This window comes from Salmo trutta, chromosome 13 (genome assembly GCF_901001165.1).
Source record: "Salmo trutta chromosome 13, fSalTru1.1, whole genome shotgun sequence".
Lineage (NCBI taxonomy): Eukaryota > Metazoa > Chordata > Actinopteri > Salmoniformes > Salmonidae > Salmo > Salmo trutta.
The window spans coordinates 16,122,695-16,144,300 of NC_042969.1; the positions used below are offsets into that span (position 1 = coordinate 16,122,695).

Below are 21,606 nucleotides of genomic sequence, written 5' to 3' on the forward strand. Positions count from 1 at the left end.
CACTTTCCTGTGAGGAAAAAGTACATTTCCTAGGATTTATGGGAAGTTTTATATTCGCTTGTATTTATGATGTTCCAAAATAATATAATAGAACAGAATATAATAACTTCATTTTTCACCGAGGAAACGTCCGTTGTGGCTAATCGGATGAGACAGTATACACATGACAAATACAAATGCTACAAGATACAAGAGTAATGCCGCTATACACGTGCAGCAATAACAAAGCGTTTTTCCTCACCTGTTTCGGTAAAACGCTGAGGGATGGGGCTGGAGAAATGCAACCACTCTCAAATTCATAGATATAACTATGGATGCCAGGACTTACCATCCATGATATCAAAATGATAGTTTTGAGGTGGTATAGTTTTTGTTTACATTAATTTGTTTAAAAACATTGGAGTGAAACAAGCTTATATTTTGGGTTCTGATTGGGTGCGACAGTTGAACTAAGCTCATGGGGCATTTATACGTTATATTATTCAAGAATCAAATGGGCAAATGTCATTAATTCAGAAGTCCAAAAATGGATGAAGCAACTGCAGATTTCCCCTTTAAACACACAAAAAATGCGTACAGTCATCGGGGTGAAAACGCAGAGTTGTATCTCATAAAACCAAGGCAGACACTAGTAGGCTATCGGCATCAGCAGCCTGTGGCTTTTTAATAGAAATGTTGTTATTGTAACTTTTGCCGGAAATAGCATGTCCGGAACTAACACGTCCGACTTGCTGCAAACTGGTTGAACGCTGTTTCAATCGCTGATTGGCGATTTAATGTATCATTTATTTGCCCCTCTTGCGTGTGCAGTTAGCCAACCAGTCGGCAGAACACGCTATTATGATTTTTTACGTCGTTTGTTGTTTGGTCTAGTGTGCGGTCAGCAACATGATTGACAGTTTCAATATCCTACAGCTGCAAAAATGATTCTGCATTTTGATTAAATGTTGAAATATGATTTATTTCAGTAGGTGGATTTGAACATCTCTCCTTGGTTTAGTCAGAATACAGGAAATCCATTGCGAATTCCTATCGATTTTAGTGCAAACATTAATATAATTATTTATTAACCACTGGTGGGTTAGGGCTGTATCATGGCCCTTTATGGTACCCCTTATAAGTAGTCCAACAACGCCTCCTAGCGGTAACTTCTCGAACAGTAAATGTGATAAACGAGGAGGACTTTGTCAGTAAAAATTGGCGCAAGGCTGGTTTGTCTGGAGCGTTGGTGGGATTATTCTTGGTTTATAGAGATATAACAAAAACAACGCTAATGATTTTGTCAGTAAAAAAACAATCGATTAAATGAATTGACGGTTTCATTGTTGCCTTCAAATTTTCTGCGCTGTATGTTGGTCAATGGTCTCCACCTTGGCAACAGTTGATGCCCAGTCGAACCACCTTTATTCTGAATATTTGCGCTTCAAGACCGTGTTGGCATGTCACGATTCAACATCCTTTTCCTCTTCACGCTGACCTTTATTAGAGAGCTGCAGGGACACAATGAAGGTAAGATTTAGATATACTGCACTTAATATGTTTCTTTACTCACGGTTTAAACTTTGCATTAGCTTTGATGTACAACATGTATGCACATGTTATTCTATACCTGATGTTGCATAATCAGTTATGATTTGGACACTCTCAAACTATACTTTTGTAAGCTACTATAAAATCATTAAGGCCAGGAGAGACAAATGCTTGCCTTGTCAGTCTCATCTATGGTCCATGATACAGTCCATGCAATGGGGAGTGAGGACATACCTCCATTACCACAGTTATAGGGCAGTAAAGAGAAAGCAGCTGTAGTGGCATCTTTAGAGGGAACTGACAGAATACAAAGAGAGCATGGGGTATTTCCTGAAAAGAAACTCATCCACTCTTGTAACGTTCTTTTTCAGTTAAAAAGAAGAGAGCAAAGAAGCCCAAATATACCATCTTTGCATTTTGTCATGAATAAATACGTTTTGGAGGTGAATAGAAGTCCTCACTGTAGTTACCTGTGTTTGTTATCTGATGTTGGGTATGTCACCCCCTTTCAGACCCCTGTAATTACAACTCCAATCACAGACAAATGACTGAGTGTGCATGGACCAGCTGTGTCAAGGCCCTAATTTAAGACAGGGATTTGAGTCACCTCAGATCCACCCAAACTCATACCTACTGCCAGTTGATAACAAAGCGATAATCTAGTCGGCTAATGGATTGATTCTGGCTATGTCTCACCTTTGCTATTATCACACGTTCTCGTCATTTACCATTTCTCCAACTGAAATACAACGGTTGCTAATTGGGAATGGTCTTTCTAATCCTCAGCATGAGAATATATCCATTGAAGTACAGTTGGACTGCAGTGAATAGTGGGCTTGTGAAATCCACCCCCTCCAATATGACTCATTTCTCCTAGCTGGATGTTCTCCCTGCAGGATGTTCTCCCCGCAGTGGTCATTGCATGTCTTCCTGGTAAAGTAACCGTCTCACTGGGAGCTGTTGGACGTGTGCCAGGCGGGTCTCACTGTGATGCACGTTGTGTCAGAGTCTGCCTTTTTACAACCTCACCGTCATCAGGCGGCCACAGCAGCCGCCTGCATTAGTGCTATAATGGAAAATAGGCTGTTAGGATGAAGAGGTGTTTGACTACTAATGTCTACCATGATGAGACATGTTGCAAAGGATTTCCATCACTGCAGAATGATTGTTGATTGTAGAATGGTTGGAACATGTTTAACTATAGTTGATGTTTATATTTTATTGTACAACTGCTGCTGAAATGTAAACTATCTTGAATACCGAAGAGTCTGTTTATAGACAGTAAATTAAAGATTATCCTCACTTGGATTTGCTAACATGAGGGATACTCAGGTGATAGAAATCTACTGGCATGTTTATATGTTATTCAGAGTCAGACTAGAAACAAGGCATTTGATGAAAAGTGTTGTAACATCATTGTAACTTCTTCCAGTGGAAGTTTAGCAGTTTATTGCAAGTGCCCAAATTAGTAACATTAGAAACTTTGAGTTGTGTCACCATGAATTGAATTTATTGGTCTAAATTAAAAGTAATTACACATTAACTACCCCTGTAGGCTGGGCAAGCTATTCTAATATCTGAACCAATTTGTTGTTACAAATACTCAGGGATAATATTCAGCTAAAAAAAACCTAAAATCTGGCAGCCCTCTTTCTAAACGGTAGAGTCCCTTATAAATATCCTTCAAGGGATTATGTTCGTGAAATAGGCTAGACCACAAGTGAGGGGAAAGAATGAGGGTGTTAAGGGAGACCTACTATATGGAAAGTTAGATTCAGCTCCTTGGTTTAAAGATGCAGTGTAGTGCTAAGTAGGCAAAAAGAGATGTTAACAGCTTTAGACCCAGTACTAACTAGTAATTACATTCAAAATGGAGTAGGGGACTTCTGCTTGCCAGCTTCATCTGCTTCACGTGTCATGATTTCAGTGCACATTCAGCAATGTTAAGTCATTTCCCTACACTCTTTACTATTACCTTTTACTTCCATGTGATGCTAAACACTTTTACGCTGCGATAAATGAAACGTCAGCCAACTAGAAAGTCAGGCTTTTGTCAGAGACATACTGGTTTGACTGGACTTCAGTTTTGGATCCAAACCCCTGGAGAGTTTAAAAAAAAAAATGTATTTCCCTTATTGGAAATCCAGGTGTTAAATAGGAATCTGGCTCAGGAACGGACCAGAAACCAGGTTGTGCGGAACTGAGACTTTGTGGAAAAACCATTAGCATGCCAACATAGGTCCCGGAGAGAAAGAATGTTCCACTCTTCATGTTCTACATCAAAATCATTTGATATTCATCACAAATAAGCAAATAAATACAAAAGTAGGTTTATGAGTGGGAAAGAACAATACATATCGTCCATCAAATCAAATCAAATGTATTTATATAGCCCTTCTTACATCAGCTGATATCTCAAAGTGCTGTACAGAAACCCAGCCTAAAAACCCAAACAGCAAGCAATGCAGGTGTAGAAGCACGGTGGCTGGGAAAAACTCCCTTGAAAGGCCAAAACCTAGGAAGAAACCTAGAGAGGAACCAGGCTATGAGGGGTGGCCAGTCCTCTTCTGGCTGTGCCGGGTGGAGATTATAACAGAACATGGCCAAGATGTTCAAATGTTCATAAATGACCAGCATGGTCAAATAATAATAATCACAGTAGTTGTCAAGGGTGCAACAGGTCAGCACCTCAGGAGTAAATGCCAGTTGGCTTTTCATAGCCGATCAATGAGAGTATCTCTACCGCTCCTGCTGTCTCTAGAGAGTTGAAAACAGCAGGTCTGGGACAGGTAGCACGTCCGGCGAACAGGTCAGGGTTCCATAGTCGCAGGCAGAACAGTTGAAACTGGAGCAGCAGCACAGCCAGGTGGACTGGGGACAGCAAGGAGTCATCATGCCAGGTAGTCCTGGGGCATGGTCCTAGGGCTCAGGTCCTCAGAGAGAGAGGAAGAGAGAATTAGACAGAGCATACTTAAATTCACACAGGACACCGGATAAGACAGGAGAAATACTCCAGATATAACAGACTGACCCTAGCCCCCCGACACATAAACTACTGCAGCATAAATACTTGAGGCTGAGACAGGACGGGTCAGGAGACACTGTGGCCCCATCCGATGATACCCCCGGACAGGGCCAAACAGGCAGGATATAACCCCACCCACTTTGCCAAAGCACAGCCCCCACACCAGTAGAGGGAAAGCTTCAATCACCAACTTACCATCCTGAGACAAGGCCGAGTATTGCCATAAGTATAGTCCATAACTACATTAGTGGCTAACAAATGGTTTTATTTTGTTTTATGCCTTGTTGCTATGACTGATCAGAGCTAATAAGTCTGTCATTAGTTTCAGGCTCTGGAACCACACTGCACAGCAGCTACAATGAGGTTGTTCCAGAGGAGGAGTACTATACTCCCCGACTGGACTACAGGAGTAAGTAAGGAGAACCACACAGTCACAACATTAACATTTGGAATAAGCTTGTCATAATGTAAGTGGACACTTACACTGAATTGGAAATCTACGTACCCCACATCACTGTTTTGAAATCAGTATCTCTTGATGTCAATTGGGTCTGTAGCACACTGGTCTTGGCGCTGTGTTCCAGTGTGTGATTAAACAGTGTTGTTTCGATGCAGATCCAAGATGGTGTCACTTTTTGAGCCTGGCAAATGGGGATGTGACCTGCCACTCCCCCCGTGGAGGGAACTACCGCAGCACCCTGGGCACTCGCTGCGAGATGACCTGTGACCGTGGCTACAAGCTGCTGGGCAGAACCTCTGTGCAGTGCATGCCCAACCGCCGTTGGTCTGGGACCAATCACTGCCGCCGTGAGTACAGGCTGAATACAGACAGATACATGTCATCTATTGTTAATGAAAAGGACCTAAGTTTTCTTTAGAAAAACCTCCATAGGAGTAATTTGTATCTCTTTTTGACTATGGTGTGTTGACTCCACAGAGGTTCGTTGCAACACGCTGCACCTGATCTGGCACGGCACGTACCACTGCACCCAGGGATACATGGTGGACTCCAGGTGTGATTACATCTGTGAGCCGGGGTACCGGATCGAGGGGGACCACTCTCGCACCTGTCTGGATAGGGGGTCCTGGAGTGGGGCAGAGCCCATCTGTGAAGGTACAGCCTACACAGTGCCTCCAGAAAGTATTCACCTTGACTTATTCCGTATTTTGTTGTGTTGCAGCCTGAATTCAAAATAGATTATATCTATTTTTTTTCTCACCAATATACACACAGTACCCCATAATGACAAAGTGAAAACACATCTTTAGAAATGCTTGAAAATGTATTGAAAATAAAATACAGATATCTCATTTACATAAGCATTCACACCCGAGTCAATACATGTTAGGAATCAGCTTTGGCAGCGATTACAGCTATGAGTCTTTCTGGGTAAGTCTCTAAGAGCTTTGCACACCTGGATTGTACAATATTATTTTCAAAATTCTTCAAGCTCTGTCAAATTGGTTGTTGATCATTGCTAGACAACCATTTTCAAGTCTTTCCATATATTTTCAAGCATATTAAAGTCAAAACTGTAACTCGGGCAGCATTCACTCTCTTCTTGGTAAGCAACTCTTATGTAGATTTGGCCTTGGTGTTTTAGGTTATTGTCCTGCTGAAAGGTGGATTCATCTCCCAGTGTCTGGTGGAAAGCAGACTGAGCCAGGTTTTCCTCTTGGATTTTGCCTTTGCTTAGCTCTATTCCATTTCTTTTTTATCCTCAAAAACTCCCCAGTCCTTAATGATTGCAAGCATATGTTTGTTTGTTTCTTTCATAGGCCAGGGCAGCTCCCCATGGGCATGTCTCCCACAACACAAACACAACACAGATAGATACTCATCTAGAGCCTCTCTTTCCACGTTTCATTTCCTTCTTTCGTCTTTGACTCGAGACCAAAACATATTTCTAATCTTCAAAGTTCCCTTCCCTCAAGAGGAATTGATTCAGTTGACCAAGACCAACAGATGTTAACATTTAACAAAAAAAAGTATATATTATTGTTCTTCACTGGTTTACATAACTGATGTTGTTTCAGATCATGATCCTCCAAAAATAAAGTGTCCCATGTCCCGGGTGAAGGTCGCAGAGCCTGGGAAACTAACCGCCAGAGTGTCCTGGGACCCGCCGGTTGTCACGGATACTGCTGATAAAACATTAGAGTATGTCAGTCCTTTTTTACTGCCTTTTCCCCTCTCCTCTTCTTCCCCTTTGCTTTATCTGGAGGTGAAACGTGTGGTTTTTTGTGTCTGTTTGCAGTGTAACGCTGATAGGCCAGCGGCCAGATACCAACTTTAAAGAAGGGATAAACATTATCCGGTACACAGCACACGACCAAGCCGGGAACAGGGCTGCCTGCAAGTTCATTGTTCGGGTTGAGGGTAAGACATCACTGTCAATGTCAGACGCAATGACCTGACATTTGGACTAGAGCAAAACCCGTACTTACAGGACAAACACATTATACAAACATTCAACGTTCAATTCATACATTTCATCATGCAACTAAATACTAGATTATTTTTTACTGAGTATAAATCTAATTCCCTTCAGTGACAATCAATCATATTTCCCTTATGGAGAACTTCTATAAACCCTTTATAGACATCCACGAGTCATCATATTTCAGTACTGTTAGTATGTACTGTTCAAAGATGGCTGCTTTGGGCCCTTATTCACATAGCATCTCAGAGTAGGAGTGCTGATCCAGGATCAGGTCCCCCCTGTCCATATGATTTTACTTATTACGATCTAAACGACATAACTGAACATAGATCAGCAGTTACTTTGTGAATACAGGCTGTGCTCTCTCTCTCCCCCCAGTCAGGAGGTGTCCAGTCCTCAAGACCCCTCTCCATGGTTACCTCACCTGTGACTCTGACGGGAACAACTACGGGGCGGTGTGCGAGTACCACTGTGACGGGGGCCATGAGAGGCGGGGGACCTCCAGCCGAGTCTGCCAGTTCGACCGCAGCTGGACTGAGGCCCCCGCCGAGTGTGTCAGTTAGTATTGAGAGCCAATGACAGAGAATTACCTTCTGAAAGACCATCTGGTTTGTTGTGTTCGCAATTTAACCCATACATGTAAAGTGATTACACCAACAATACACTGTTTTTTTTATTGTGTGCGCACGCATGTAGCAATGGAGTTTAAAACAGATGTGAACACAGCATCTGCCCTCCTGGACCAGTTCTATGACAAGAGGAGGCTTCTGATCGTGTCAGCACCTAACGTAGCCCATGGAGACTACAAGCTCCAGAACCTTATGGTGCAGGTGAGTCAAGAGACTGTATTCAACAGCGCCAGAACCGTAATGTGTCATTGGTAAATGGACCGACTGATCTATATTGAGTAGTTATTTAGGAGGCAAGGTGATCTATAGATCTGTTAGTCTCGACTCACCTTTAAAGTCGTTTGCAATGTCATACACGCCCAGAAAGACAGCTGGATGGTTAGGGCATCATCTGCTAGTCAGGGAAATTCTGCACTCAACTTACTTTTACTTAGTCCTTCGTTCCTATGTGGAAGGTAAGGCTTCCACAAGAGAGCGCCACTGCTAGCTACTACGGGATTTAATACAAATGAAATATAAGCAGCTTGTTTTTATGATTGTGACCATGCTTGGGGTGTTTTCATGCCTAGAAGGCAGATTGTGGTCTGGACCTACGACAAGTGACGGTGATTGAGCTGCTAGGTTCCCCCCCTCGAGAAGTGGGCCGCATCAAGGGACGCCACCTGGACACTGAGGTCATCGAGGGTCTGAGGTAAGGGGATCTCGCATAATCATGTTGGCTGCACTCCATCTTCAGGCAATCAAATACACCATCACTGACTTGACACTAAATGGTTATCTGGTGCTGTGTGTTGTACAGGCAGGCTTTCCGGATCTCCAGATCCTACTTCAACATGGTGCTGTTAGACAAGGATGGTTTGGACCACGAGAGATTCATCACTCCCACCACATCCGATGAGCTCTTCTCATACATCGACGATAACCTGTTGGATGAAGAAGAACGACGTCGGCTGGAGTTGCACAGAGACTACTGTGACTAAGACAGTGGTTTGGGGAGGTCAGACACTTATGTAGATAGCGCAGAGGAAAAATCTTTGCTATGTAGAGATACAATCATGGACACCGGGGTAGCCCAGAATAGAAAGAGAAACAAGGAAACAAGCAGGTAACAGCTCTGGTAGTGAAATGTTTCCACTGGCTGATAGATAATGATCTGATAGATTTAGAGATAGCGGTAGCCTGTTTTTACAGGTCTAAAAGTATAGAAACGTATGTACGCATCTTTTTTTACTTCACTACCCATACTGCACTGTAATAAACGTGGATGATTACAGGTTTAAGCATTTCACATATTTATTAGGTGAATGAATAAAATATTTGATACAGTCATAGCAGTGGAGGCTGCTGAGGGGAGGATGGCTCATAATAACGGCTGGAACGGAGAGAGTGGAATGGCATCAAACCATGCGTTTGATACCATTCCACTTATTTCGCTCCAGTCATTACCACGATCCTGTCCTCCCCATTTTAGGTGCCTGTGAGCCATAGTAGAAGCAAACTTGACTCAAGTTACAGTATGAAAGATAATGACATTTACTTTCAAGACTATAAATAAGAGGATAGAGGTTGAGAAATAAAAATTGGTCACTTTTAGTGCAACTGATCATATTTACATACATATTTCAATGTACCACATGCTTGACATCCCTATCACAGGTACAGTAGTTTTCTTTGATTGCCATGAAGCACCACACAAAATATATGGACCAAAAATGGACACAATTTTTCAGTGCCTTCGAGTGCAACAGAGATTCAGCCTGAAACTGAAAACCCGGCAACCCCCATGAAGCACCATAGTTAATAATTAAATGGTTTTCTGATCATGGATGGAATTTAGCTTGAATAAATATGTGAAACAAATGTCAATTAAACATGAGTTGTTGAATTTGATCAACTCTTTGGTTAGTGCGGTTTATGATTTTAAAAAGCATTTGCATGATTAAACACACAACCTTGCATTCAAACATATCATTTCATATCTCTGCTAGCAAATACCTGAAGACCTCAGATGAATTTACTATATATGCTTTCAAAAGCACTTTTTTTTGGTGCTTGCAGTTAGACACAGCTGTGATAGTCTTTTGGTTACAGATAATAATGGTGATAAAAAGTTGAGGGATTGCCCTTTGTCAATTGCTCTTCTCTCAGGTTATGAGGTGGAGTCCTCACTTGCTCTTGTTCTTGCCCATAGAGGAGCGTAATGGAAGAGAGCCCTCTGCCCACGAGTCAGGGTATTGCATCATCTTCTGCCACAGAGACACCTCCTCCCCTGTTGAGTCCGCCTCCACTTCCTCCTTGCCAACCTTCAGTGTGGCTGAAAAGTAGGGCAACAGAAATGCAGTGAACTAAAGTAGGTCTGACCTGTCCACACAATCAGGAGCCCTAAGCATAGTGTGAGATTTGGGATTTCACTGCTTTTGAAGCGATTTTAATGATGGGCCGACTGCCCATCACCAGAGGAGGTAGCCTGGCAGGCAGGAGCATTGGGCCAGTAACCTGCTGAATCAAATCCCTGAGCTGACAAGGTAAAAATCTGTCGTTCTGCCCCTGAGCAGTTAACCCACTGTTCCCTGGGCGCCGATAACGTGGATGTCAATTAAGGCAGCCCCCTGCACCTCTCTGATTCAGAGGGGTTGGGTAAATGCAGAAACACATTTCAGTTGAATGCATTCAGTTGTACAACTGACTAGGTATCCCCCTTTCCCTATTAGATGTTTGACCTCTGAGGTAGCTTTTCTTTACTACCAACTTTAACATCGGCAAAATAGGTGACCTGCAACAGAATGATAAATATTTAATCAAATATTTAAAAACGGAAGAGCAATACTGCCGATGGTTACTTCCCTACCATAACACTTCCCCTCCATAAATCAACAAGGTGTTGTGTCATTACCTGTGCTGAGTCGAACCCCACCCAGGAAGTCATTACTGGAGATGGCCTCCCGGTCCCACACGGTCAGCTCCAGACACATCTTACTCAGCTGGTCCAGGGTCAGGTCTTTGTACACAAATGTGTGGTCGTAGTGAGGGTTCAGAGTCTTCTTCACCACCGGAGTCTTCCTCTTAGTGGACTTGGACTTCGATGGCAACAAGTATCTAGGGTTAAAAGCATAATGTGTGAAAACTATTACATTTTGATGAAGGCTAGGTGGCTGAACAATGTTTTTAATTCTAGTAATCAATAAAGTATGTATTTTTATTAAAATGAGTGGGAGTTGCACCATCTCCTGAGTGAGAATGATGAAACAGAAGAAATTCATCATCTCCGAGTGAATGTGAGGATTTAAAGTGATATGCCAAAAGCTAACCCTTTCACAAAGGAATCCGACGTGTCCCCTGCTTTCATTGCCGTCAGGTTCTTGGCCTCTTTGATCAAGACGTGCAATTCCCCTCCCTCCTCCGTCTTTGACTTGTTGCCTAGAGAAAGAGTCTTGCCTAGGGGGGGATAATGGTGTCAGACAGCCACTGGTAAGGATTTGAAACACAGACAGTGCCGACTGAGCTTTTCTGTTCCTCTGTTCTGTCGACACTGGCAGTCCTACCTTTAGTCTTCTCGGTGGGTGGTTTCTTAGTCGAGACATACTTCAGGGAAATCACCAGTTCTCCTTTGTACTGAGAGAAGGCAGAGGACTGCAGTGGTGATGCCTATGAAGAGAAGAACAGTCGAGGTAAAACCACTAGACTACAGGTTAGTAATGTATACAGTAGATTAGAAATACATTTAAATGATTGTGCTGGGCCTGGAGTTTGTTCTAACCATGAAACCTGATCAGGAACAACTGTGAGCCCTAGTGATGATGGCGACTACACAGGCTTACTTTTCCCATGAGCGCCACACACTCCTCGTGTTGGCCATCGAGGTCCCTGCAGTCCAGAGGTACCTCTACCTCTCCCAGGAAGGCATTACGGCCCAAGCGGTCATGGTGCCAGACAGAGAGCTGGAGGGAACGAGTGAGCACCTGTGAGCGACTGATGGAGAACTGGAGGAGAAGGGAAAAAGTGTGAGGGAGTGGCAGGACAATGTCAACATCAAACCCTTCCCTCACTGATCCGTGAAACAACATCTTTAGAGTTTCTCCTTCCGCCCTCTCTGGCCTTCACATCCGAGTTCCCTGTTCTGTATACTCAGTGAATTAAAAAAGGGCAGAAACAAAATCAATATTTGTTTGCCGTTTACTGAAAGCAATAAACTCTTTATCTTGAATGTCAACATCAATCTTACTGCCTAGTGAAGGTGGAGGCATTATCGACTTAATGACCAGCCATTGAGCCAGACAAGTAATAAGGGATTTGTCCACAGCCCAGGTTCATCAGTGTCCATCTAATTCTACTGCAGTTCCAGAGAGTCCATCACCTTTAGGGTCTCATTGTAGGTGGGGTCCACTGTGTTTCGTTTGATGCTGGTTTTCTTTTTACCCGTGCGAGACTTGTCAGGGAGAAGATAGCACTTGACATACCTGCAGGACAAAACAACATGAGAATTATATTTTTCAACACGTTAAAGCCCCCATGCAATCTTGGTAATTGTATTTTTTAAATCATCACTATATGTCAAATCACTGTGTGCGTTTATTTAATGAAAATAACTCCAAAATATGTTTCATCATTTATTTCCCTGAGCCTCTTTTGGCCCTTGAAATTCTCACTCAAATTTGAATGCATTTACATGCCAAGCCCTGATTGGCTGAACTGATGTCTAGAGCCCACCCCCTTAGCCAGATGAACAGTCATTAGTGTATTATAATCCATCACATTGTGATGTCATGATAGGGGCCAAAAGTTTCATACTACCTGAAAAGGCTGAAATTCCAGTCATTTTCAAATAGCTCTTACACAAAAAGGCACTATCATAATTTTCAAAATTTCTGTGTTATTTTCACCCTCACAGTGTATCATCAAAACAACTGTAAAGTCACATTTTTAAGTGCACTGCCCCTTTAAAGAGTTCAAATTAATATTAATAGTCCTGCAATTAGGACTGGTATCATCATAGCCCTACATGCAATACCGATAAACTATTTTGACTACAAAAAATGTCTGCTTACATTTCCAGAATAAAAATTATAATTTTTATTCTGTTGAATTAAATGTAAAATCTTCCCTTTGGAACTCTGATAATGACCTCTGGGTACATCAAAAATGTTGTAAACAGGACAGGGTCTTATCTAAGATGATATACGTTATGTCATACAGTAATAACACTGAAGTGTGTGTTTAGAGTAAACAACAGGATTACTGGGAATCATTTTCTACAGCGCTGCTCATCTACTGTCATCATGAAAAGAAGACAGGAAAGCCACGGAAGGGTGTTTGTCTCACTTTAAAGAGTGGGGGTGTACTCTCACTGTTGGCAATGACATGATATAATGCATCCGAATAGTGTAAAACAGCTTAGTTGAAATACAATTCCAGATAGGCGTCAACCATTACTTTTATCCATCCTGTGTTTTCAGATGGGGGGGATATGAAGGAGAGGAAACAAAAGGAAGAAGCATCTTAACACTATTGAGATGCACCCATCATTTCCTACTGAGACAACTATTAGACCCTAGTCCCGAGAGGACACTCACGGGTTGGAACGCTGGCGTGTGGCGTCCCCGTGGGCCAGCGAGCGGCACTCCTTGACGAGGACGGCCAGGCTATGGGTGGTGTCATCGTAGCTGAGAGAGAACACGATGTCCCCGCTCACCTCCACGCAGTCATAATCTCCTGCCTCACTGTAAATACTCATCAGACTCCCCAGTGTACTCTGCGGTGGACACATACACAATTCACCAAGTAGCTGTTAGTAGGTAGTTCAACTGCATTGATATTGGATACAATTCTACAACCTGGACGAGAAAGGTAAACGTAGCGTATCCAATCAAGAAACAAACTTGTTCCTGGAAAGGCACACAAACGAGGCCAAAACTGTGACAATGAAAGTCAGGTCACAGTCAAATTTTCCTGCCCTGAGGCATTTTTGAGCTTGAGCCTTTGTTGCCATGGTAACTTAATTAGGCAGCAGCTCGACACACGAACAAGGATATCCTGAATTGTCTCAAAAAAGTTGTGTGGTTGACTTATCAATTCTGTTTCTAAAAATATCTTCAGGGACTAAAACTGGCATCACACACACTAACTAGAACCTATGAAAATAAGATAAGTGAGAATCACATGCATTTACCTTGGAGCCGCGAAGATTTGAGGTACTTGAGCCCACTGTCTTTCTATGGATGCTCACCAAGTTATCAATGTCCTCATCATCCTCCTCGTCATCCTGCAATGACAACAAGCAAATTTGAACTCATGTAAAAGACAACGCAACTGCATTTCTCATCAATACTAAGAAGTATTTTATAGTATAGTGAACCATTATGCCTCAGTGTATTATGAGGAAGTGGGCTTCTGCTCACCGGCACATTGAGACCAGGCACAGACTTGCTTCTGTCACCCATAGAGCCCTCCGATACTTCCTTACGCAGGTCCAGCACAGATGTGAATTCTGATTGAAACCCATGAAGACATTAAATGAGCATGTCTTCATTTACTCAAGCAGGCCTGAAGCCCTTAAAAAGAACATTATTTCATTATAGCTTGGGAATCAGAACTACTGAGACGACCGACACACAAGAGTCTCACCAGAGGGTTTCTGACCTTGTCTGACGCTCTTCTTGAAAAGCCCGTCGTCTTCCAATAAGACAGACCCTGTGCAGGGACTTACACTACGACGATTCACTACGGAGGACTATGGAAAGAGACAGGGGTTACAGTCAGATGTGACAGTATTGGCTGGAGACATGAGGATGACAGGGTTAGGGTCAATTCCATTTTTTACCAAGTGGACTTTTTACTTCCCAATTTGACTGTGCTGAAATGTATTTAATCCCAACACCTGATAGATGTGTAAACTCACCGTGTCTAAATTGGAGCTGTGGATACCCGTGCTTTCTACTTTGACTGGAATACTGGACACACTGGAACCTGCTGGACTGGACCGACCTGTGCTCTTCTTCTTCCTGGATCATAAACACCATTCATAATGAGGATGCATCCCAATAGAAGTCTCGTTAGCATGTAGCGCTAATGCCATAGGCCTATTTTTTGGGATGTAGACTTACATTGGTAAGAAAGGAGTCCCAAGAGAGGGCTCCGTCTCTGTCCTGACAGTGTTCAGGCTGGCTTTCTCTGCAGATTTAGTGTCACTGCGCTGGTGCTGTTGCTTCTTCTCAACTGCCACTGGTTCTTCTGTAACTTTGTCTGGCGGACTGTGAAAATAACAGTGTTAAAGTTCTACTGAGTTCAAACTCCATCCACATATGACAGTAACTGTGTCACACTCTAATGATGGTGACGCCTGTGTTGTCCCCCCAGATATAAAGAGGACTCACTACTTGTTGGAGGCCGCTAGGTCCATCAGTCTGGGTCGGGGAACAGGGATGGTCGGCTGGCCGGGTTTCAACTCTGTACTCTTCAACAGTTGCTCTCCCATGGTCTCCCTCTTCCTCACTAGAACAGAACACAGAGCTTTAGCATGACAGACAACTGGTAACATGCTGTCAGTGGCTTCATTCATTCATTCATTCAGACAGGGAATACATTACTTTTGATGGCATTTGTAGGAAGTGCAATTCAAAAAGTACATGAACAAAAGCTATGCAGTAATGGAGCTTCCCACGTATCAATATTGAAACTGAGTAGAGGAATTAGGACAAATTCCTATGCTGTCACAACATTGACATTTCATTCTGTACCAGAAGTGAGAGTTTTTAAGTTTCCAACTGAACAGAGCAATGCCCACATCAGTTTCCTGGACTCACATGGGGACCTCTTTTTGAGGGAAGCTCTCACTATGTCGTGTCCAGGGGTGGTGGAGAAGCGGTTGACTCGCTGGTCATAAAACCAGTCTCCAGTACACTTCTTTAGATCACTGGAGAAAGTCACACCACACATTGTTACCACCACGTTAACACATCATGGATCAAATATATGGACCAAACCCGAAGAGTAACATGCTGACATTGCAAAAACTCTGCACTGTTGTCAAAATAGACTAAATTCGACACCAGTTTAGAATGCAACAGATATGCATAGCGGATCCACATCATGTAAACCCGCTTAAATCCTTGTTTTCTCCTCGAGCGGCATTCTACAGCGAGATGCTTTAAAACATATAATGATATCACGCTTTGCATATAGATTTCCTCCAAACAAAGGGATCCTGGTCATGCTAAAGGACAGGGTGGAGTGACATACAGTACAGAGAAATGGGACTCTTACGCCTCTTTGGCACACACACTGCACACCCAGGATCCATTGGGGCGCACTGCACGGCAGTTGCGGCACACTTGGTGTTTACATGCCCTACATTGGCTGGAGCTGGCAGACAGTCGACCCAGTGGTTCCTGGCAGCGACCGCAGCTGCGCTCACTGTACCTCCCACTGCTGCGCTTGGCCCCCTTCCTCTTTATGTCCAGCAGCTCTGTCTTTAGCTTGCTGAAACACAGGGAAGGAAAACGTTGGTTAGACCCTTGCCTGTTGGTGTCGGTGTTGAAATCTTTGCCTAACTGGATGTTGAAAGTCTAAAAGTGACTTCCTCCTTCATCTGCACTGATGTGAAATACTAAGCCGATGAGGTGAAAGATAAATTCCCACCAGCATCCATTGTATTGCTTTCACCTGTCCTGTTTTTTCAGATCTGTGCAGAAAAAAGGAAATGAGACAAGGTGAGGAGGAAGCCACTTTAGGACTATTGAGATGCAGCTGGGGAGGAGAGTTCTCACCGGACACGCTGCTCCTCGGTCTGCCTCAGCTCCTCGTCCCGCCGCAACACCTCCAGGATCAGCTCCCGCTCCGAGTCGGTCAGGAAGGCCATGTTGATCATGTCTGCAGCCTGTGGCATGGCACCTCCGTCCCAGACTAACCTCCTCAGGGATAGTCAGCCTAGACCAGACAGGCTCCTGCTAGCCAAAGAGCAGACCAGGGCTGAGTTCAGAAGGCATGAAATGGGAACATGTGATTTTATCTCTCTATAAGTTGTCCTTTATGCCTGAAAACGCTTTTCTCCTGCTTTACCAAGCACTGTAGCTACCATTTAAAAATCACTCTCATGATGTCATACTAGATACCGTAGAATTCTATATTATTCTACAGTATCTTACTCACTTAACAATGTTTACTGACACCGAGACCAACAGGCGAGGGTCTAACCAACGTCTTCCTTCCCTGTGTTTACATATCTGGTATTACTCATCTCATGTGTATATACTGTTTTCTATACTACAGTATCTCATTCACTTAATAATGCTTACATAGCTTGCATTACTTCTCATATGTATATACTGTCAATTTCTATTCTTGGTCCGTTCCGCTCTGACATCGCTCGTCCATATGTACAGTTGAAGTCAGAAGTTTAAATGTATTTGGCTAAGGTGTATGTAAACTCAGTTTTTCCACAATTCCTGATATTTAATCCTCATAACAATTCCCTGTCTTAGGTCAGTTAGGATCACCACTTTATTTTAAGAATGTAAAATGTCAGAATAATAGTAGAGAGAATTATTTATTTCAGCTTGTATTTCTTTCATCACATACCCAGTGGGTCAGAAGTTTACATACACTCAATTAGTATTTGGTAGCATTGCCTTTAAATTGATTAACTTGGGTCAAACGTTTTGGGTAGCCTTTCACAAGCTTCCCACAATAAGTTGGGTGAATTTTGGCCCATTCCTCCTGACAGAGCTGGTATAACTGAGTCAGGTTTGTAGGCCCCCTTGCTCGCACAAGCTTTTTCAGTTCTGCCCACAAATTTTCTATAGGATGAGGTCAGGGCTTTGTGATGGTCACTCCAATACCTTGACTTTGTTGTCCTTAAGCCAGTATGCTTGGGGTCATTGTCCGTTTGGAAGACCCATTTGCGACCAAGCTTTAGCTTCCTGACTGAGGTCTTGAGATGTTGCTTCAACATATTCACATATCTCCAAAAAGTACGATCTTTGTCTCCATGTGCAGTTGCAAACCGAAGTCTGGCTTTTTCATGGCGGTTTTGGAGCAATGGCTTCTTCCTTGCTGAGCGGCCTTTCAGGTTATGTCGATATAGGACTCATTTTACTGTGGATATAGATAATTTTGTATCTATTTCCTCCAGCATCTTCACAAGGTCCTTTGCTGTTGTTCTGGGATTGATTTGCACTTTTCGCACCAAAGTACGTTCATCTCTAGGAGACAGAACGCGTCTCCTTCCTGAGCAGTATAATGGCTGGGTGGTCCCATGGTGTTTATACTTGCGTACTATTGTTTGTACAGATGAACGTGGTACCTTCAGGCGTTTGGAAACTGCTCCCAAGGATGAACCAGACTTGTGGAGGTCTACAATTTTTTTTCCTGAGGTCTTGGCTGATTTCCTTTGATTTTCCCATGATGTCAAGCAAAGAGGCACTGAGTTTGAAGGTAGGCCTTGAAATACATCCACAGGTACACCTCCAATTGACTCAAATGATGTCAATTAGCCTACCAGAAGCGTCTAAAGCCATGACATAATTTTCTGGAATTTTCCAAGCTGTTTAAAGGCACAGTCAATTTAGTGTATGTAAACATCTGACCCACTGGAATTGTGATACAGTGAATTATAAGTGAAATAATCTGTCTGTAAACAATTGTTGGAATAATGACTTGTGTCATGCACAAAGTAGATGTCCTAACTGACTTGCCAAAACTATAGTTTGTTAACAAGACATTTGTGGAGTGTTTGAAAACTGAGTTTTAATGACTCCAACCTAAGTGTATGTAAACCTCCGACTTCAACTGTATATAGTCTTAATTCATTCCTACTTAGATTTGTGTGTATATGTTGTGTAATTTGTTAGATATTACTGCACTTTCGGAGCTAGAAGCACAAGCATTTCGCTACACCCGCAATAACATCTGCTAATCACGTGTATGTGAGCAATAAAATGTGATTTGATCACAGCGAAAACCAGTCTAAGTCCCATCTAATCCCAAACATCAGCAGCACTGAAGATGGAGTAAAACTGACAGAGGCTTCTTTATCCCCAGCTAAAGTCCATTTGATGGAGGAGCCACTTTCAGTACATAAGCCACGACCTCACCTAAGGTGCAGGCTACTCAGACAGAGCACAGCATGACAGTGGACCCCTGCAGGAGAGAGAGTGTGTTCAAACAGTGGAGGGCTTGCTGTGAGGGGAGAGGACGGAGACAGGTAGCAAACCCATGAGTGGAGGGCTTGCTGTGAGGGAAGAGACAGGGGAACAGGTAGAGAGCCCATGAGCGGAGGGCTTGCTGTGAGGGGAGAGGACGGAGACAGGTAGAGAGCCCATGAGTGGAGGGCTTGCTGTGAGGGGAGAGGACAAAGACAGGTAGAGAGCCCATGAGCGGAGGGCTTGCTGTGAGGGGAGAGGACGGAGACAGGTAGAGAGCCCATGAGCTGAGGGCTTGCTGTGAGGGGAGAGGACGGAGACAGGTAGAGCCCACGAGCTGAGGGCTTGCTGTGAGGGGAGAGGACGGAGACAGGTAGAGAGCCCATGAGCTGAGGGCTTGCTGTGAGGGGAGAGGACGGAGACAGGTAGAGCCCACGAGCTGAGGGCTTGCTGTGAGGGGAGAGGACGGAGACAGGTAGAGAGCCCATGAGCTGAGGGCTTGCTGTGAGGGGAGAGGACGGAGACAGGTAGAGCCCACGAGCTGAGGGCTTGCTGTGAGGGGAGAGGACGGAGACAGGTAGAGAGCCCATGAGCTGAGGGCTTGCTGTGAGGGGAGAGGACGGAGACAGGTAGAGCCCACGAGCTGAGGGCTTGCTATGAGGGGAGAGGATGGACACAGGTAGAGCCCACGAGCTGAGGGCTTGCTATGAGGGGAGAGGACGGACACAGGTAGAGCCCACGAGCTGAGGGCTTGCTGTGAGGGGAGAGGACGGAGACAGGTAGAGAGCAGTAAACAGTACAGGCAGGAACGCCGGCAAACGGGTGGCGAGCAGGCATTTACCACAGCACTTTTGATTTGGTGTAATAAAAAATGTACGCCAAAGCGTTGAAAACAGGGACTATGTGCTTCTTATCAGAGTGCTGCAGTTTGTCTGTGTGTGTTTTTTATTTTACCTTAATTTAACAAGGTAGTCTAGTTGAGAACAAGTTCTCATTTACAACTGCAACTTGGCCATGATGGTCACACTGCTTTGATCTAACAACAACACAGAGTTACACATGGAATAAACAAACAGTCAACACAATAGAGAAAAAAAAGTATATATATATACAGTGTGTGCAAATGAGGTAAGATACGGGAGGTAGCCAATAAATAGGCCATGGTGGCAAAATAATTACAATTTAGCAATTAAACACTGGAGTGATAGATGTGCAGAAGATGAATGTGCAAGTACAGATACTGGGGTGCAAAGGAGCAAAAAATATAAGAGTATGGGGATGAGGTAGTTGGATGGGCTATTTACAGATGGGTTATGTACAGGTGCAGTGATCTGTGAGCTGCTCTGACAGCTGGTGCTTAAAGTTAGTGAGGGAGATATGGGTCTCCAGCTTCAGTGACTTTTGCAATTCCTTCCAGCAGAAAACTGGAAGGAAAGGCGGCCAAAGGAGACGTTGGCTTTGGGGGTGACCAGTGAAATATACCTGCTGGAGCGCGTGCTACGAGTGGGTGCTGCTATGGTGACCAGTGAGCTGAGATAAGGTGGGGCTTTACCTAGCAAAGACTTATAGATGACCTTGAGCCAGTGGGTTTGGCGACGAATATGAAGCGAGGGCCAGCCAACGAGAGCATACAGGTCGCAGTGGTGGGTAGTATATGGGGCTTTGGTGACAAAGCGGATGGCACTGCGATAGACTGCATTCAATATGCTGAGTAGAGTGTTGGAGACTATTTTGTAAATGACATCGCCGAAGTCGAGGATCGGTAGGAAAGTCAGTTTTACGAGCGTATGTTTGGCAGCATGAGTGAAGGATGCTTTGTTGAGAAATAGGAAGCCGATTGTAGATTTCATTTTGGATTGGAGATGCTGAATGTGAGTCTGGAAGGAGAGTTTACAGTCTAACCAGACAGCTAGGTATTTGTAGTTGTCCACATATTCTAAGTCAGAACTGCCCAGAGTAGTGATGCTGGATGGGCAGGCAGGTGCGAGCAGCGATCGGTTGAAGAGCATGCATTTAGTTTTACTAGCATTTAAGAGCAGTTGGAGGCCACGGAAGGAGAGTTGTATGGCATTGAAGCTCGTCTGGAGTTTAGTTAACACAGTGTCCAAAGAAGGGCCAGAAGTATACAGAATGGTGTCGTCTGCGTAGAGGTGGATCAGAGAATCACCAGCAGCAAGAGCGACATCATTGATGCATACACAGAGAAGAGAGTCAGCCCGAGAATTGAATCCTGTGGCACCCCCATAGAGACTGCCAGAGGTTCGGACAACAGGCCCTCCGATTTGACACACTAAACTCTGAGAAGTAGTTGGTGAACCAGGCGAGGCAGTCATTTGAGAAACCAAGGCTGTTGAGTCTGCCGATAAGAATGGTGCTTGACAGAGTCGAAAGCCTTGGCCAGGTCGAATACAGCTGCACAGTATTGTCTCTTATCGATGGCAGTTATGATATCGTTTAGGACCATCAGCGTGGCTGAGGTGCACCCATGACCAGCTCTGAAACCAGACTGCATAGCGGAGAAAGTACGGTGGGATTCAAAATGGTCGCTGATCTGTTTGTTAACTTGGCCTTCAAAGATATTAGAAAGGCAGGGTAGGATAGATATAGGACTGTAGCAGTTTGGGTCTAGGGTGTCTTCCCCTTTGAAGAGGGGGATGACCGCTGCAGCTTTCCAATCTTTGGAGATCTCAGACGATACGAAAGAGAGAGGTTGAACAGGCTAGTAATAGGGGTTGCAACAATTTCGGCAGATCATTTTAGAAAGAGAGGGTCCAGATTGTCTTGCCCTGCTGATTTGTAGGGGTCCAGATTTTGCAGCTCTTTCAGAACATCAGCTATCTGGA

At 43.9% G+C, this 21,606-nt stretch overlaps 2 protein-coding genes across 7 annotated transcripts in view; one reads left to right on the forward strand and one right to left on the reverse strand.

Annotated features, from left to right (window-relative positions):
* Nucleotides 1-3: 3 nt before the first annotated feature.
* LOC115205313 (sushi-repeat containing protein X-linked 2) lies at nucleotides 4-9,398 on the forward strand. The gene is made up of 10 exons (XM_029771138.1): nucleotides 4-1,509; nucleotides 4,878-4,964; nucleotides 5,171-5,362; nucleotides 5,493-5,669; nucleotides 6,593-6,716; nucleotides 6,814-6,935; nucleotides 7,378-7,557; nucleotides 7,696-7,829; nucleotides 8,198-8,319; nucleotides 8,428-9,398. Exons 1-10 carry the CDS (start codon nucleotides 1,440-1,442, stop codon nucleotides 8,606-8,608), a joined length of 1,389 nt encoding a protein of 462 aa, XP_029626998.1. The 5' UTR covers nucleotides 4-1,439; the 3' UTR covers nucleotides 8,609-9,398.
* The window catches only part of sytl4 (synaptotagmin-like 4), a 19,498-nt gene continuing 6,795 nt past the window's right edge, over nucleotides 8,904-21,606 (reverse strand). For 2 of the 6 annotated variants that reach the window (XM_029771131.1, XM_029771134.1), the window contains 16 exons: nucleotides 16,391-16,567; nucleotides 15,888-16,103; nucleotides 15,428-15,537; nucleotides 14,999-15,116; nucleotides 14,729-14,875; nucleotides 14,524-14,626; nucleotides 14,250-14,355; nucleotides 14,024-14,112; nucleotides 13,795-13,887; nucleotides 13,199-13,377; nucleotides 11,983-12,085; nucleotides 11,447-11,608; nucleotides 11,171-11,273; nucleotides 10,937-11,063; nucleotides 10,519-10,724; nucleotides 8,904-9,945 (listed from right to left, as the gene is read on the reverse strand). In XM_029771131.1, the coding sequence (XP_029626991.1) occupies nucleotides 9,794-9,945; nucleotides 10,519-10,724; nucleotides 10,937-11,063; nucleotides 11,171-11,273; nucleotides 11,447-11,608; nucleotides 11,983-12,085; nucleotides 13,199-13,377; nucleotides 13,795-13,887; nucleotides 14,024-14,112; nucleotides 14,250-14,355; nucleotides 14,524-14,626; nucleotides 14,729-14,875; nucleotides 14,999-15,116; nucleotides 15,428-15,537; nucleotides 15,888-16,103; nucleotides 16,391-16,509 (2,133 nt within the window). In that variant the 5' untranslated portion in view covers nucleotides 16,510-16,567 and the 3' untranslated portion in view covers nucleotides 8,904-9,793. Of the gene's footprint in view, nucleotides 9,946-10,518; nucleotides 10,725-10,936; nucleotides 11,064-11,170; nucleotides 11,274-11,446; nucleotides 11,609-11,982; nucleotides 12,086-13,198; nucleotides 13,378-13,794; nucleotides 13,888-14,023; nucleotides 14,113-14,249; nucleotides 14,356-14,523; nucleotides 14,627-14,728; nucleotides 14,876-14,998; nucleotides 15,117-15,427; nucleotides 15,538-15,887; nucleotides 16,104-16,390; nucleotides 16,571-21,606 lie in introns of all 6 variants that reach the window. The other 4 variants (XM_029771132.1, XM_029771133.1, XM_029771137.1 and 1 more) reach the window with 3 other exon arrangements.

Coding starts and splice junctions, on each gene's coding strand:
- LOC115205313 (XM_029771138.1), top strand. CDS start 1,440: ATGTCACGATTCAACATCCTTTTCCTCTTCACGCTGACCTTTATTAGA. Junction 7,830..8,197: donor TCCAGAACCTTATGGTGCAG/GTGAGTCAAGAG, acceptor TTTCATGCCTAG/AAGGCAGATTGTGGTCTGGA. Junction 8,320..8,427: donor GAGGTCATCGAGGGTCTGAG/GTAAGGGGATCT, acceptor TGTGTTGTACAG/GCAGGCTTTCCGGATCTCCA.